The sequence below is a fragment of the Staurois parvus genome, unplaced genomic scaffold (genome assembly GCF_062004578.1).
Source record: "Staurois parvus isolate SC_StPar_1 unplaced genomic scaffold, SC_StPar_1.0 ptg000544l, whole genome shotgun sequence".
Lineage (NCBI taxonomy): Eukaryota > Metazoa > Chordata > Amphibia > Anura > Ranidae > Staurois > Staurois parvus.
This window is the reverse complement of record NW_028318340.1, coordinates 9,908,168-9,922,963: the sequence shown is the minus strand read 5'-3', so window position 1 is coordinate 9,922,963 and position 14,796 is coordinate 9,908,168. Positions and strand designations below refer to the sequence as shown.

Below are 14,796 nucleotides of genomic sequence, written 5' to 3'. Positions count from 1 at the left end.
CAAATGTCTATAATAAACTCATAACTATAAAATGTGTTAGGATCATAAGTCATTAAAATCTTAGAAACAGATTTCCAGGTGATTCAGTAAAATCCCAGTGTGCATATACTCCTTAGGTGGGTGTGCCAATAAATAAAATGCGCACTCACCAGATGCGCTAATAAAAAGCGCATTGTATCATATGATGTCGATCAGTCACAATTTCTAACTTATCGATAAAGCAGTTTAAATCAATATCTACATTGTGTCCAACCGGGGTTAAAGTCCTTATATTAATGATCCATTTGGTCTCAGCTTGTGAGACCAATCTAGTCTTATTTGACCCTCTCCTGTGGTTTTCAATGATTTCTATACCCATGATCTTGAGTGTTGAGGGATCACGGTTATGGTGGTATTGATAATGTTTGGACAAAGAGTGCTCTTTGAAACCTTTTTTGATGTTATAAATGTGTTCCCTAGGGGCATTTTTAATAATAAAAAATCAGATATTTACTAGTTTTGTGGACATAAGGCAATTCTGCCATTTTAATGCCTGAATTGCCATATGAGTATAATTACTAGTCCTTTGCGCAGTACAATGCCGATATTCAGCTGTACATTCCTATCGCTTTAGACCAACACAAAATGGTGTCTGCGGTTTTGCGCATGCGCACTTGTTCCGGTCTTTGGCAAGATGGCGCCCAACGATTTCCGGCGCCTTTTTTCAAATTTTTTTGAGGATATAAATCGCACAGTTTAGACATTAGGCTGCACATAGGCATACCCCTTTTGACAATGTACGTTTAATACGAAACTTGTCGAGGAGCCCCTGCAAGCCGTTGACGTCAAGCCGTCAGATTACGGAGGTCCGGCGGCCACCCAATGATACCAGCTGGTCAGTTTGCTTTGTATGCAATTGTCATTTTATTGCTCCTGCTATATACTGCAGTTTTTTGTACCTTTTTTTTGGATTCATTCCTTATTTATTATTACTAATAAAGTACCATTGAAATACTATACTATGGGATTATCCCTAATTCTTGCTCTGCACTGAGCACCTTAATCCCCTAGTGATCCCCAGTGAACATCCCAGTGCCTGGAAGAGGCTGAACTATCTATATTGGCTATTATATCCTGTTACCTAAAGAAGGCCATCAACCCCCAGGCTATATCCCGGACTACCCCTAAGGGACCCATGACTGATCGACATTATATGATACAACGCGCTTTTTATTAGCGCATTTGGTGAGTGCGCATTTTATGTATTTATTGGCACACCCACCTAAGGAGTATATGCACACTGGGATTTTACTGAATCACCTGGAGATCTGTTTCTAAGATTTTAATGACTTTTATGATCCTATTGCATTTTATGATTATGGATTTATTATAGACATTTGTACTTTTATTTATTCATACATTTGTCAGACCATTACGCACTTATAACCACTATGCGAGTATTTTATATGAGAGAAATGCAGCTATTGTGCGTTTATTTCATTCATGTATTTTATGTACCTATAATTTTGTGCATTTGTTTTTATTCTTACTATTGTTTTAGCGCTGCACCATCATTTTTCAATAGATTGCATTGAAGGCATATGGTTTACCTTTTTAGTGTGTTTAGCCGCATCATGTTTTAGCGCTCGCTTTTTACGCTCTACTTTTTTAGCACAAGAAAGCCTGCAAACATTTTGAAGACAAGCAGACTAAGGACATGGATTACTGAAACCATTTCCTGTGTTCTGATGACACCAAGATAAACTGATTTGGTTCAGATGGTGTCAAGCGTGTGTGGCGACAACCAGGTGAGGAGTACAAAGACAAGTGTGTCTTACCTACAGTCAAGCATGGTGGTGGGAGTGTCATGGTCTGGGGCTGCATGAGTGCTGCCGGCACTGGAGAGCTACAGTTCATTGAGGGAACCATGAATACCAACATGTACTGTGACATACTGAAGCAAAGCATGATCCCCTTCCTTCGGAGACTGGGTGCAGGGCAGTATTCCAAAATGATAATGTCTCCAAACACACCTCCATATCCATTCTTACAGAAATCATTTTTTTTTTTTTTTTTTTTTTTAGTAAAGTCTTTATATTTAAGTACAGAAAGGAGAGCACAAAACTGTTGAATCATGCAAAATCAGAAAAGATGAGCTTTAACCAAATATGTAATATATTGCAGCTTACCAGTCGTTCGTTATGGTGGCTGCATCACTTCTCTTTTCTTTGGTTTCTTTTCCCCCTCTGTTTTCACTTGGTGATCTGCTCTCATTCATATGATACATTCTGCTGGAGAGCTTGTGCTTCTGAAAAACAGCAGAGTTGCTGGTTGTATCACCAGATGAAAATAGAAGCAACAACGCCTTAACAAGGAAACTAATACAGCCATCACATCTAAGAATTGGTGAGCTGTGATAAAAGAAATGTTTTCTTTTGGGATTAATACTGCTTTAGGATCTGAGTAAAGATTCAAATCAGTAATACATTACAGGTATATAACATATAATGCAATGCATTTTTATGAGAAGGCTATAAGGATATCCTGCCATAAGCCTGCCTAAGGACATAAAATGACAAGCTGTCCTAAGAGTACTGTATTATAAGAGGACAGCAAATCCCAAACTGTCTAAGAAGGTGTTAACAAACGTGCTATCACCCAAGTAGAGGTAAATCTTAGTAGAGCAAGTTCTCTTGTCCATGTATACCATGTGTTTTTAACAGACTCCATCCTAAGGAAAGGGGGCGTACTTGCAGTATGGAACTGTGTATATAGAAGAGAATGGAGCCTATAGAAATGTTTGTGTTTAACTCCTATAAGGCATCACACTGTCACACAAAGCGCCTAGTGTGCTAATTAGCTTTGTTTCTATCAGAAGATTGGTTTGTTTACCTTGAGAAGACAGCAATTATTTGTTGCAAATGGTTCTCATTCTAAGACTTGATATTACTATTCCTCTTGGGAATTCTAAAGAAACAGCAGAGTTTTGTGGATTCACGAGAATGCTATTAGATTGGAGATTGATATGCATATTGGCAGTTTTCTGTATTACATCTGTAGCAACCCATTGACTTCGGTTCTGCACAATATAAACATTAAGGGTATTGTATTTTAAAAAATGCTTTAAAACAATTGACTACTGGCTCTGTGATTCATGGACATTCTAAAGCAGGAGCTTTATAAATACCTCCATAGAAATTGGTGTTTAACTTTGAACAGATACAGTATGTTTTCTATATGTAATGATGCCTTTGGTGCTGTGTGTGGATTGGATATTGCTAATGCTTTTTAAGTGTTTTTATACTTTATCAACTAAGTATTATATTGCATATTACTGCAGCTGTCTGTTATGGCAGATTTGTTATTCTAAGTATAAAGCTATATCTTTATTTACATTATAATCTGTAGTAGTCACCAAAGGAGGATTTGGTTCATGTTTCTGTATATTATATAGTTGCAAAATATACACAGATTTTAAATTAACATGTGGTAATACTTGCTGTAAGCATATGTATGTGTGTATGTGTGTGTATATATGTATATGTATATGTATGTATATTTGTATGTGTGTGTGTATGTGTGTGTGTGTATATATATATATATATATATATATATATATATATGTATGTGTATGTATATGTGTATATATATGTGTATATGTGTATATATATGTATATATATATATGTACATATACATACACACAGTACTGTGCAGAAGTCTTAGGCAGGTGTGAAAACAATGTTGTAAATGAAGAATGCTTTCAGAAAAAGTATTAAAGTGTTACTAAACCAACAACAGTAAAATCAGTCTGTATATGCGGTAAAGCATGCTTGTTATACTCACTGTGAAATGTAAGGGGTTAATCCGTTGTGTAAAAAGGATGTTTAATCCTGTCTATTCTGATCCTCTCCTTCTTCCACATTCCCCATTTAATCTGATAGAACACAGCCTCGGGGACACTCTGCACATGCTCAGTTTGGTATGTACTGCTAGAATTTTTTTTTTTCTTGGGAGGGTGCATGTGAACAGCACAGGGTCAATCAGCACTGTCGGGGTTATACAATCTCATCGGTTAGTGAGAGGAGAATGTAAACTCCTCCTACAAGCTTTAACCAGTGCTCAGCTGGACACTGATAGAAGTCACAAGACTGCTCTAACTGCTGATGAGAAAAGGTATTTTGCAGTTTATATTTACTAAAATAATTGTATTTCAATGTTCTGTGTACTGTGGGAGACCAGATATAGTGAATGCAGGGTCCTGGGTTTAGTAGCACTTTAATAGATCTTTTTATCAATTATCAAAATGGAAAGTAAATGAATGAACAGAAGAACAGAATCAAATCAATATTTGCTGTGATCACCCTTTGCCTTAAAAACTGCATCAGTTCTTCAATTGTTCTAGGTATACTTCCACATGGTTTTTGAAGGAATTCAGCAGGTATGTTGTTCCAAACATCTTGGAGAACTAACCACAGATCTTCTGTGGATATAGGCTGCATCAGATCCTTCTGTCTCCTGATGTAAGTCCAGATATATTTAATGATGTTGAGATTAGGGCTCTGTGGAGGCCAAACCATCTGTTCCAGGACTCCTTGTTCTTATTTATGCTGAAGATAATTCTTGATAATATTGGCTGTATATTTGGGGTTGTTGCCCGGCTGCAGAATACATTTGGGGCCAGTCGCACTCCTCTCTGATGGTATGGCATGATGGATAAGTACCTGCCTGTATTTCTCAGCATTGAAGACATCATTGATCCTGACCAAATGTCCAACTCCATTTGCAGAAATGAAGCCCCAGACTTGCAAGGGACCTCCACCATGCTTCACTGTTGCCTGCAGACACTCATTATTGTACCTCTCTTCGTCCCTTCAGTGAACAAATTTGCCTCCTGCTACAGACAAATATTTAAAATTTTGACTCCTCAGTCCAGAGCACCTGCTTCCATTTTTCTGTACCCCAATTTCTTTTTTTTTTTCATGCACAGTTGAGTCGCTTAGCCTTGTTTCCATGTCCTATGCATGAAAACAGGAACTTGGATGCAGAAAACAGTCTGGTGTGAAGGAGCCCTAAATTATGTTCCAAGAGCAATTTTTCTCTATTGTGGGCTGTGTTTGTTATTGTGTTTTTTTTTTTTTGGTTTTTTTTGTTTTTTTTTATTATTTGGTTTTTTATCACTTCAACTGTTAGAGCACCAAACTCACAGGTAACAACCATCTCAAAGCTGCTGTAAACTGTGCTATGTAAGCATCCATTATGCTGTCCACGTTGCCTGAATTTGTCATTGTGGAACCACATATACTTTAGGCACAAAGATGTACTTTAATGCAGTGAGATCTGTATCATAAGTGTCATCTGCTACTGGCAGAGTATAGAAAATATCACACCTTCTGCTCCCAGGCAGTGAATAAGTACACTTTATTGCAGTAGAAAGTCTTCCTGATTAGCAGGAAGTATGTAATTCTCCAATTTACAAATCCATACAATCAGTAAAAGGCATTGTAGGCTCCCCTGGGTATGGAGGAAGGGCTTGCTTGTTCACACCAGCTGCTGCATTATACCTTGGTTGCGGGTAAGCTCTGTGAAGGGAGCAGTGCTGATGCGTCATAAATGACGTACTAATGATGCATCACTCTATTTTTTTCCCCCCCAGTTTATTATTTTAATACAGGATTTACATAGTGTCAACAGCTTGTACTGCACTTTATTGAAATGTCACAAAGTGACATTTCATTTATCTTTATTTATCGGGTTGCGATGCAGTGTACTGTGTTACAGCATGCTATGCTGGAAAAAAAAGTATAGCATATCCTGCCTGCTTCCTTTTTTTTTTTTCTTTTGACACATACCACTGCAGCACTTTGCATATGCATTATGCTCAGTGCATTGCCACAGTGGAAGTTCACTTCAAGCTGCTGGCAGTTGGCAAATATGTCTCCCACATAAGTAACAAATCTTTAGATTTTAGTTTACATTTTTTTTTTTTTTTGACTGTGGGAGTATGTAATGGGTGTATGTGGATAGAATTGGATTTATACCTCATTCATCTACTTGGCATTTGCATAAAGGCCATAAAGCTGTATTAAACATTTGCCCTGAAGGAAGGTGAATTGATGAACTTGAATTTTTTTTTTTTAAGCATAATTGCACAATGCAGCAAACTTACTAGTCCGGTCTAATTGCAGGCACTAATTATTGTGGGCTTATTGATCAGCAGGCTGGTACTATATAGTCTTTGATTTCAAGAAAATCTCAAGACTAATTAAAATGCAGGAGTTGTTTGAAAATGAGGAGTTGTTGATGTCACTAAATTTAATTGACAAGCATTAGTTTACCAATTTTTCTTGAACCAAAGAGATGCTAATATGCTAGTTTTCCGCTCTATGGTGCTCGGTATCTTCGCAAACATTAAGTTCAATCACTATTTACCATAAAACCATGATATATAGCAAGAAGAGTCAATGAACAGTCATATGGCTAAAAAAAAACAATCATTATGGTAAATGACACATGGCTTATAGCTTAGTTAACCAAGCCTTTTGTCTTGATGCCAGTCACTTTACTGCTTATGTTTACCAGTTGACAGGTTAAAAGGATCTGAGGTTGGAAAGCACCATTACTTGATGGGTTTTAAATCCAGCATTGTATAGTAGAAAAAAACTCCCAATTCAAGTTGTAGAAATAAATGTTTAGTCCGATTAGATGTTGTAATAACAACCTAAACAGGGTCCTCAAACCCCTCGTGTATCACATTGTATTGTTATCGTACTGTCGCATGTTCTGTCCCCCATTGTAATGTACAGCGCTGAGCGAACTGTTGGCGCTTTATAAATACTGTATAATAATAAAAATAATAGACATGGTCAAGGATGATTTTGTGATGAGGGATGTGTCAACATAGTTTTGAATCTAGGGCAGAAATTTAATATACATTATGACAAAAAGTTATTTTAAAGCAGAATTCCAGTCATATATTTTATTTTCCCATACAGTGGGGCTGTGCCAGCACTGTATGGTTTAATTGCTCGTTTTGTCCAGGAGCTCAGGGAAAAGAGCAGCGGGGACCGGTCTTGCGCTCAGAGGATCAGCCCATTAGGTAAGTATATCCCAGCTTTACGAACCCCTAGACATAAACGAGCATTTAACCCATGCAGTCCAGGCACAGACCCACTGCATGGGAAAATAATTTTTTTGCCCGGAATTTTTCTTGAGGTGTCACTTTAAAGTGGTTCTAAAAGCAGAAGGTTTTTTTTTATCTCAATGCATTTTATTCTGCATGCAACTCCCCCCTCCCAGTCCCCCTTTATACTTACATGAGCCTGATCTAAATCCTGCCATGTTCATGAGAACAGTTGCTCTTGTGGCACTCTCTATCCTCATTGGCTCAGAGACAGCAGTGGGAGCAATTGGATTCTGCTGCTGTCAGTCACAGTCAGTGATGTGTGTGAGGCTGAGCTGCTCTCCGTGTGCCTCTGAACATTCAGATTAGGCTCAGAAACGAGCACACACGAGTGCCTCCATAGCACGTGGCTTGCTATGGGGGCACTCAGCAGGGAGGAGGAGCCAGGGCCGCTGTGATGGTGGGGTCCTAGAAGAGGAGAATTGGGTCTGCTCTGTAAAACATTGCACAGAGCAGGTAAGAACTATAACATGTTTGTTTGTTGTTTTTAAAATTATAAATAATTATCCTTTACAATCACTTTAAGTATCATTACCTCTTGTTTAGATTTACTGATTGTGTCTCAGAATCAGACTCAACTCATTGTGCTGAGGGCTCGCTGTACCCCTTTGAAGTTATTCTGAATGAGAAAAGACAGTGGTCCACACCCTTAATAATATTTCAGATAACAAGATCTGTAGACTACATTTTGGGCATACTAGAATCGGAGGAGGTAGCGTAGGTCACTGGGGCAGCTATCCCAAGATCCCCATTTCTCTAGGGTTAGGAAGTTAATATTTCAATATTGGAAGTCAGCTGAACACTCCTCGGTGCAGGAATAGGTGCAGCATATAAATAATACATTAAGGAATGAACGCTTTATTTTTCAGCATAGAGGCTGCGGAAATAAAGTTAAAAACATTTGGTGTATGTGGCTTGATACTCATTTATCTGCTCCCTGAAAATTGGTCATTAACAGGCTTCTATCATTCAGATCACTGGCTTTCTATTTTGGCTTCCTGTGAAGATGTATACTTTGTCTTGTGACTATACTAAGGTGGGTCATCATTTATGCAATTTTCTTTCCTTCAGCTACTGGTTGAAGGAAAGAACATGACTCAATTTCACATCGACACAATCTGTGTTTCCCCCTACACTGTTGTATTCTGATAGTGGGAAGCTTCCCTACTGCCAGAATACAATGATCCCTGCTGGTGGCTATAGCTGATGGCAGTGATTGAATGAAAAAACCCAACAGGCCAAGTTTACTTTTGTTGATTGATCGACTTCAGTACAACCAGACTGCCCATACATGGTTTGAAATTTGTCCTGGTCTTGCTGAACCAGCTGAATTTTGATCCGTCTATGACTGGGTTACCACCATGCAATGTTGCCTTGAACTCTATGTTCGAATTGTGATAGACATACGCTTTATATTCTATTTACATGTTGCGTGGACGTTTTGTAATCAATATAGAAAGTTACAATGCACGATTAAAAAAAAGAACTGTAAAAAAAAATGGACATTTAAAGTTCACATTCCTGCAATTGTACCTGGCAGGTGAATGCAGCAGCACCACCAGAAAAGGCTATGATATTCTTTTTTACCTTGGGGGTCACTCTTTGGTTATTTCTGGATGCAGTTTATGTATTGTGATGTTTTTACATTTTATGTGAAATAGTACAGTCGTTTTTTGCAATAAAAAAAAAACAATTTCTTGTAGAGCTGCTGTTTGTTTGCCTCATTTTACATCAGAGTCTTTTCTGTTTAATAGGGCTTCTCGGGAACACTACCGCACTCAGCCCTAAAGAGAACACCCCACTGACTTTGGTAAGTAACTCTGCAAATATTTCACATTAGCTAAATCTACATGTAAAAACTCTCACATCACCTCCTTTGCACTCTACACAAAAAAAATAAAAAAAAAATAAAATATAAACATGGGTGCAGACTTTCATGGCTTTTCACTGCCTGAAGGGTTTTTCACATTATCTTGGGAACTGACAGCCTCTGCAACAGTGCTTATGTGCTGGAGTTTGCTATAGTTTGCACGCATCATAGAAAAACTATTATCCTCTATATCTGAAGCCAGTTCTTGCATGTTGCTGCAGAGCTGGCTCTCTCTCAGGAAGACCGCATTTTGCAGCCTTGGGTGGCTGTGGATGACTGTCTAAGCTATCAGCTGCAGGGAGATCACAGGAAATGCTGGCAACTTGTCCTTTGCCCTCTTCTTTCCCTTGTTTGGGGACAGCTTTCAAAATTTAGGTCCTCTTTAAACTATCTGTAGACATTAAATGCTTATCTAGTGTTACTGGTTTTAGTGTGGGACAGTGATTTGACACTTTGAGTACTGACACATTATGATTTACCATATTATGAGTAATTGCAACAGATAATCTTTGTACAATAGAATTGAAAAATAGTTAGCTATGTTATAGAATTCTGATCTCATTGCCTAAAATGGTGGTATTGATCCTTCTATACTTATACCCTTTTTATATGACAGAACATAAGCACCTTTATTGAACGCTGTATATGCTATAAAAGACTAGAAATTTAACCTGAAGACAAACTGTATTAAAAATTCTGCTGGGTGGGTCACAGGTATGACAGCTGCCAGACAACCTGATGCATCTGCTGAACATTCCTACAGAAACATCAACCAGGTACAGTGGGGAAAATGCAGTAAAGCTAATTTCTGGCTTTGTGGCCTGCGCCACATTCAAAATTCCTGCTGCATGTTTCAGTAGCTTTTAGTAGACGTGCGGCAAATGCGAGTAGTTCTTAAAGTGGAGCTCCACCCAAAAGGGAAGTTCCGCTTTAAAGATTGGACCCGCGCTCCCCATTAAGGATTGGCACCTTTGGGGAGGGGGGGGAGGCACGGGCACCCGAATTTGGCAGGTACCCGCTCCCACTTCTGCTGCGATCGCCTAGACCAGGGGTAGGCAACCTGAGAGCTGTAGGACTACAAGTTCCATCATGCCTCTGCAAGTCATAGCTGTAACTGTCAGTTTTGTAATCTTTGCAATGCCTCATGGGAAATGTAATTCCACAACAGCTAGAGAGCCACAGGTTGCCTACCCCTGGCCTAGGCGATTGGAAACAAAAGTTGTCCTTCTACCCTCCCTCCTGGAAGTCTTGTGGGACACGTGACAGGTCCCAGTAGACGACAGGGCCATTCAGGAAGTGCAGCGTAACTCGCGCATGCGCAGTGGGCACCCGGCTGTGAAGCTGAAACGGGCTGCGGCAGGGGCAACGCAGGATCGTTGGACAGGTGAGTGGCTGTTTTTTAAAAGTCAGCAACTACAGAGTGAGTGGAACTCCACTTTAATAGCGCTACTTTTACAAAGTGGTGATATAAATGCATCAAACTAACAAAAATAATAAACTTTACTTTGTAGATAACCAAACTGGAGGCAATTAAGACCACCTGGGAGGTGTACAGAGACTAGCAAAAGTGACCTTCTCTGTATGCTGTGCAGCAGGCAGCATGTTTGCCACCATTCTTTCCTGTAACCTGTGCATCTGTGGCTTGCTTAAGTCGTTTGTAGGACTGGCATGCCACAGTGCTGAAATTAGGGGGCTGATCTTTGCTCTCAGAAGTTTTTGCAGATGCTGGGCACCATTTGAGTAATGTCATCCACTCAAATTAGGGAAATCTGTTTTTGCTTGGCTTTTCTTTTTATATGCAGAGGACAAGATCTGTCTTTTATCACATTGCCTCTCCTTATGTTCTATAAAATCATTTTTTTTTTCATTTTCTCTGTATCGTTGGTATGATAAAGGGTGTACAAGCTTTGGGCATGCTAAGAAAAATCAACTTGCCTTGCTATAGAGAATTCACTGTTTATATTAGTATTATGTTAGCAATGATGTACTCCCTGTGGTCAAATAGCTGCAGAAATCAGATTGAAATTTCATCTACCAAACAAATAACTAGGGAGGAACAATGCAATGCTGTTCAGGCAGCATCCAGTTGTACTATTAAGGGATACCCTGCAGCAGTTCTTTGCTTGCTGAACATATACAGTAGGGTAAAATAGTCTCTGACTCAGGCAGATGCTTTAAAGGAGCTTTCTGGAGTAAACTACAATTTCTTCCTTGCTCCAGACCAGCGGGATTCAATGCATCTCCTCATGTTCCACCAGTGTAATTAGTGTTTCTGTTAGCGTGCTCGCTCTTTACTGTTTTATGATCTGGTTATAAGTACCAAGCTTACAGGTCAGATTAGTACCACATCAGGTGAGAATAGAAGTAGATAAAGCTTTTTACCAGCACATTGTCATTCTTTGGAGAAAATTATTTTTTGAAGATAGTCATCACACTGTATGCCAAGCCAAGATAAAATGAAAACAATTTTTAGCACATCCCTGGATTACATTGACTATGCCCTTAGTTTTATCCCTTTTAAAGGAGAAGTTTGGGGGTAGTTTAAAACATCTACAGCGCCTTGAAAAAGTATTCATGCCCCTTTTAAAATTTTCCACATTTTGTCATGTTACAATCAAAATGTAGATCTTTTTATGTGATCGACCAACACAGAGTGGCACATAATTGTGAAGTGGAATGAAAATGAGAAATGGTTTTCAAAATTTTTTACAAATATCTGAAAAGTGTGGCATGCATTTGTATTCAGCCCCCTTTACTGGGATACCTCTAACTAAAATCTAGTGGAACCAATTGCCTTCAGAAGTCACCTGATTAGTAAACTGAGTCCTTTAAAGTACAAACCAACTTTGACCACACAATACAATATATATCACCCAACCCTGGGTCTCCAAGACCCCTTCCTATCCAGGAAGTCCAAAATTAAGAATATTTCTCAGCGTCCAATCAGATCAACGTTCTCAATGTGTATCCTTAAGTGTCTTCACAATTCTTCAAGATTCTTTAAATTCTTAAGTGACATCCTCCTCTTTATTCCTCCAAAAAATATCACAGAGAGCTCACATAGTGCATAACCTAAGCCATACCATATAAATCCAACTAAAATACACTCACAAAAAGGTGCTCAGAGCATGCAAAAAATCCACCACGTGTCATTCCACATGTGATATCCGTAATTCCTACTCTACCCTCTGGGTATGAATAACTTGCTCAAATGTATTTCAAACTCCTGCGTTCTTGCTTCCAAATCCCTCCTTCTGAATAGTCGTTCCTTCCAAAATTCAAATTGTATATAGTGTAGTATTATTATTATACAGGATTTATACAGCGCCAACAGTTTGCTCAGCGCTTTCCAATATAAGGGGAGACAATACAGCAACAATACAAGAGGGTTAGGAGGGCCCTTCTCCTTGGATCTTATAATCTAAAATTATATCGTTCTTCTTGTTCCGTCACAATGCCAATGCATGGATGAAAAACATAAGAAGACACCATTGTGTAATATATAAAAAACCTAATTTATTAGATGAAAAAAGCGCTTGCATAGTTATGATGTACATAAGCATTGTTTCAAAAATTGTAGACCAGACCTCATCCAAAATGGCCACTGCGCAACTTCTGGTTGGCACCTGACGTCACTGACGCGTTTCATCATTACGACTTTGTCAAAGGATGCGTCTGTCAGACATGCGGCCAGCTTTATACTGTCATCCCACCCTCTCATAAGCCCAAATCGCCATCTTGGAATTGGGCTACAGCGCTGAATAGCCTAAGCCTCCTACATACCTCACTATACTTCTAAAATTAAATTAAATAAACTAAAATGAAAAAAGTCTGAAGGGTGAGCTTACAAAATAAAAATGATAAAATATTAAATATAAAATGAATAAATTAACATGCCTACTAACATCTAATGGTGAAATATATATATATTTCACCTGTGCTAAATATATCAAATCATCCTATACAATAGAATGGATTCCTAAATCCTCCTCCTCATCTATCTTAATACATGAATCCTCTGTTTCAATATAGAGTGAATATGGTAATATATCATCACTGCTCCCAGTAAATAACACCTAACATATGAACTAAATGATGGATGTTCCATTACACAATGAATTGGTCTTAATACCTATAATCCCAATATACTATAAGCCCTACTGGATGTATGGTACTAACCAGAAGGGGGAAATAACCTTGTATCTCAATAGGAGTATTAGTCATAAGCCTCCAAAATAATTATGTTATTGATGGAAGTGTCCCCCAATGGGTAATAAATGCTCTTACAACCTGCCATAGGGCCAACTCAAGTTTGTATAACTACAAGTTGGAAATTAAACAATTCAAGTCCAACTCCATATTTAGCCCTCTAGATTTCATAGTATCGATCTCGGTCCAAAAGGTTTAATTCTTGGAAATTTTGCTCGTTTTATTTAACCCCCTCCAATGATCCTCAATTTTACAACATTTTAACAGAGATGGGTCACAGTTATGAACATCCCTGAAATGCTTAGATAAACTGTGATCTTTCTTACCCTTCTTTATATTAGTCACGTTCCCTTAATCTAATGTATAGCTGTTGTGTAGTACGACCCACATACTGAAATTTGCATGGACATTCAAGCAAATATGTAACACAAGGGTTGGTGCATGTAATGAATTTTTTTATATTCTATTCTTTGCTTGTCATCTGAGATGTAAAATGATCTATACTCCTTGTTTTAATTCTTGTTGTCCTACAATTATTACATTTTCTGCAAGGGAAAAAAACCTTTTATGCAAACATTTTATGATTACTCATTCTAGGTACACACAATGCTCTTTACTAATTTGTTCAACAAGTTGGTTGCTTTCCTATAAATAAATGATGGTTTATTAGGGAGTAAGGGATCCAAACTGTTATCCCTTTTTATAATAGGCTAAAACTTCACCTCCATGTCTCTGAACTGACAACTGTAATTGGAAATAATTGCATATTCCAGTTTTTTATTCCCATTCCCTTATTGAATATATATTCCCATATTCACTGTATATTAAAACAAAGGATTCATATATTAAGATGGATAAGGAGGATGATTTAGGAATTCATTTTATTGTATAGGATGATTTGATATATTTAGCACAGATGAAATGTATATATTTCACCATTAGATGTCAGTAGGCATATTAATTTATTCATTTTATATTCAATATTTTATCATTTTTATTTTGTAAGCTCACCCTTCGGACTTTTTAAATTTTAGTAAATTTTAGAAGTATTTAATTGTTCTGAGGTGTGTAGGAATCTTAGGCTATTCAGCACTGTAGCCCAATTCCAAGATGGCGATTTGGGCTTATGAGAGGGCGAGATGGCAGTATAAAGCTGGCCGCATGTCTGACGGACGCAAAGTCGTAATGACGAAACACGCCAGGAAGTGATGTCAGACGCCAACCAGACGTTGCGTGGTGGCCATTTTGGATGAGGTCCGGTCTACACTTTTTGAAACAATGCTGATGTACATCATAACTATGTAAGTGCTTTTTTCATCTAATTATAAGGTTTTGATATATTACATGATGGTGTCTATTATGTTTTTGATCCATGCATTGGCATTGTGATGGAACAACAAGAACGATATCGATTGGGGAGCAGTTTATCTGTGGAATGCTATGTTTTCTTTACTATTTGGTAAGGTGCATGGTTTGAAAGGTGGTGGATTTCCCTATTGTCTCATGTATTGGTGGTTTCTGGTTTGATACCACAGGAGCACAGAGTGGCATAATATA

General features: G+C 38.2%; 1 protein-coding gene across 3 annotated transcripts in view; it reads left to right on the top strand.

Moving 5' to 3' along the window:
- The window catches only part of B3GLCT (beta 3-glucosyltransferase), a 523,490-nt gene that overhangs the window by 131,812 nt on the left and 376,882 nt on the right, over positions 1 to 14,796 (top strand). For 2 of the 3 annotated variants that reach the window (XM_089690889.1, XM_089690890.1), the window contains 2 exons: positions 8,915 to 8,970; positions 9,745 to 9,806. In XM_089690889.1, coding sequence (XP_089547015.1) covers positions 9,747 to 9,806 — 60 coding nt within the window. In that variant the 5' untranslated portion in view covers positions 8,915 to 8,970; positions 9,745 to 9,746. The remainder of the gene's footprint in view (positions 1 to 8,914; positions 8,971 to 9,744; positions 9,807 to 14,796) is intronic. The other variant, XM_089690888.1, reaches the window with a different exon arrangement.